General features: G+C 61.2%; 1 protein-coding gene across 1 annotated transcript in view; it reads left to right on the plus strand.

Annotated features, from left to right (window-relative positions):
- Positions 1–313: 313 nt before the first annotated feature.
- LOC103779797 (RAC-beta serine/threonine-protein kinase) overlaps positions 314–840 on the plus strand; it is a gene marked incomplete at its 5' end in the record, with an annotated part of 1,874 nt that continues 1,347 nt past the window's right edge. Inside the window, one exon of the mRNA XM_008947443.1 lies at positions 314–436. Coding sequence (XP_008945691.1) covers positions 314–436 — 123 coding nt within the window. The remainder of the gene's footprint in view (positions 437–840) is intronic.

Genomic DNA, 840 nt, shown 5'->3' on the forward strand with positions numbered 1-840 from the left:
GGAGGTGGGACCTGCCCCTCCACATCCCCCTTCTCCTCCTCATTTAGGGAAAAAATCCTCCCCCTCTGCCCTTTGGGAGGCGGGGTGGGCAGCTCTCCTCTCCCTGGAGCTTTCCCAGCTCTTCTCACGCTCCAGGCAGCTGTGTGGGTGAAAAAACCCAACCCTGGGGCCTTCCTCCTCCTCTCCTCCTCCTCCTCCAGCCACCACGGGCTCCCTTCCCTTCCGCCCTGCCAGGAGCTTAGGCCACGTGCCGACGGCGATTCACGGGGGTGGTTGATCTTGGGTGTGTTTCTCTCTCTTCCTCCCCCTCAAGCTGTTTTTCCACCTCTCGAGGGAACGGGTCTTCACCGAGGACCGGGCCCGGTTCTACGGCGCCGAAATCGTCTCTGCCCTGGAGTACCTGCACTCGAGGGACGTGGTGTACAGGGACATCAAGGTGCTTGTCCCTCTCCGACCTCTTTGGGCTGTGGAGGAACCCGTGGGACCCTGGAATTGTTTGGGTTGGGAGAGATCTTTCTGGGATGAGGGTGGCCAGCCGTGGAGCCGGCGCTGCCAGGACACCGCTGAGCTCTGTCCCCCAGCACCACGGCTTGGCTGGAACCACATCAGGGTTGGAAAGCCCTCCAGGGATGGGGACTCCACCATTTCCAGCCCACTGGTCTCAGTCCATCAATCTGGCCTAGGCAGGTCCCTCTGGAGAGGCTCAGATCCCTCTGGAGAGGTTCAAACCCTCTGGAGAGGCTCAGGTCCCTCTGGAGAGGCTCAAACCCTCTGGAGAGCTTCAGATCCCTCTGGTGAGCTTCAGCTTCCTCTGGAGAGGTTCCAATCCTCTGCAGTTCC

Source organism: Merops nubicus, unplaced genomic scaffold (assembly GCF_000691845.1).
Source record: "Merops nubicus isolate BGI_N331 unplaced genomic scaffold, ASM69184v1 scaffold40149, whole genome shotgun sequence".
Lineage (NCBI taxonomy): Eukaryota > Metazoa > Chordata > Aves > Coraciiformes > Meropidae > Merops > Merops nubicus.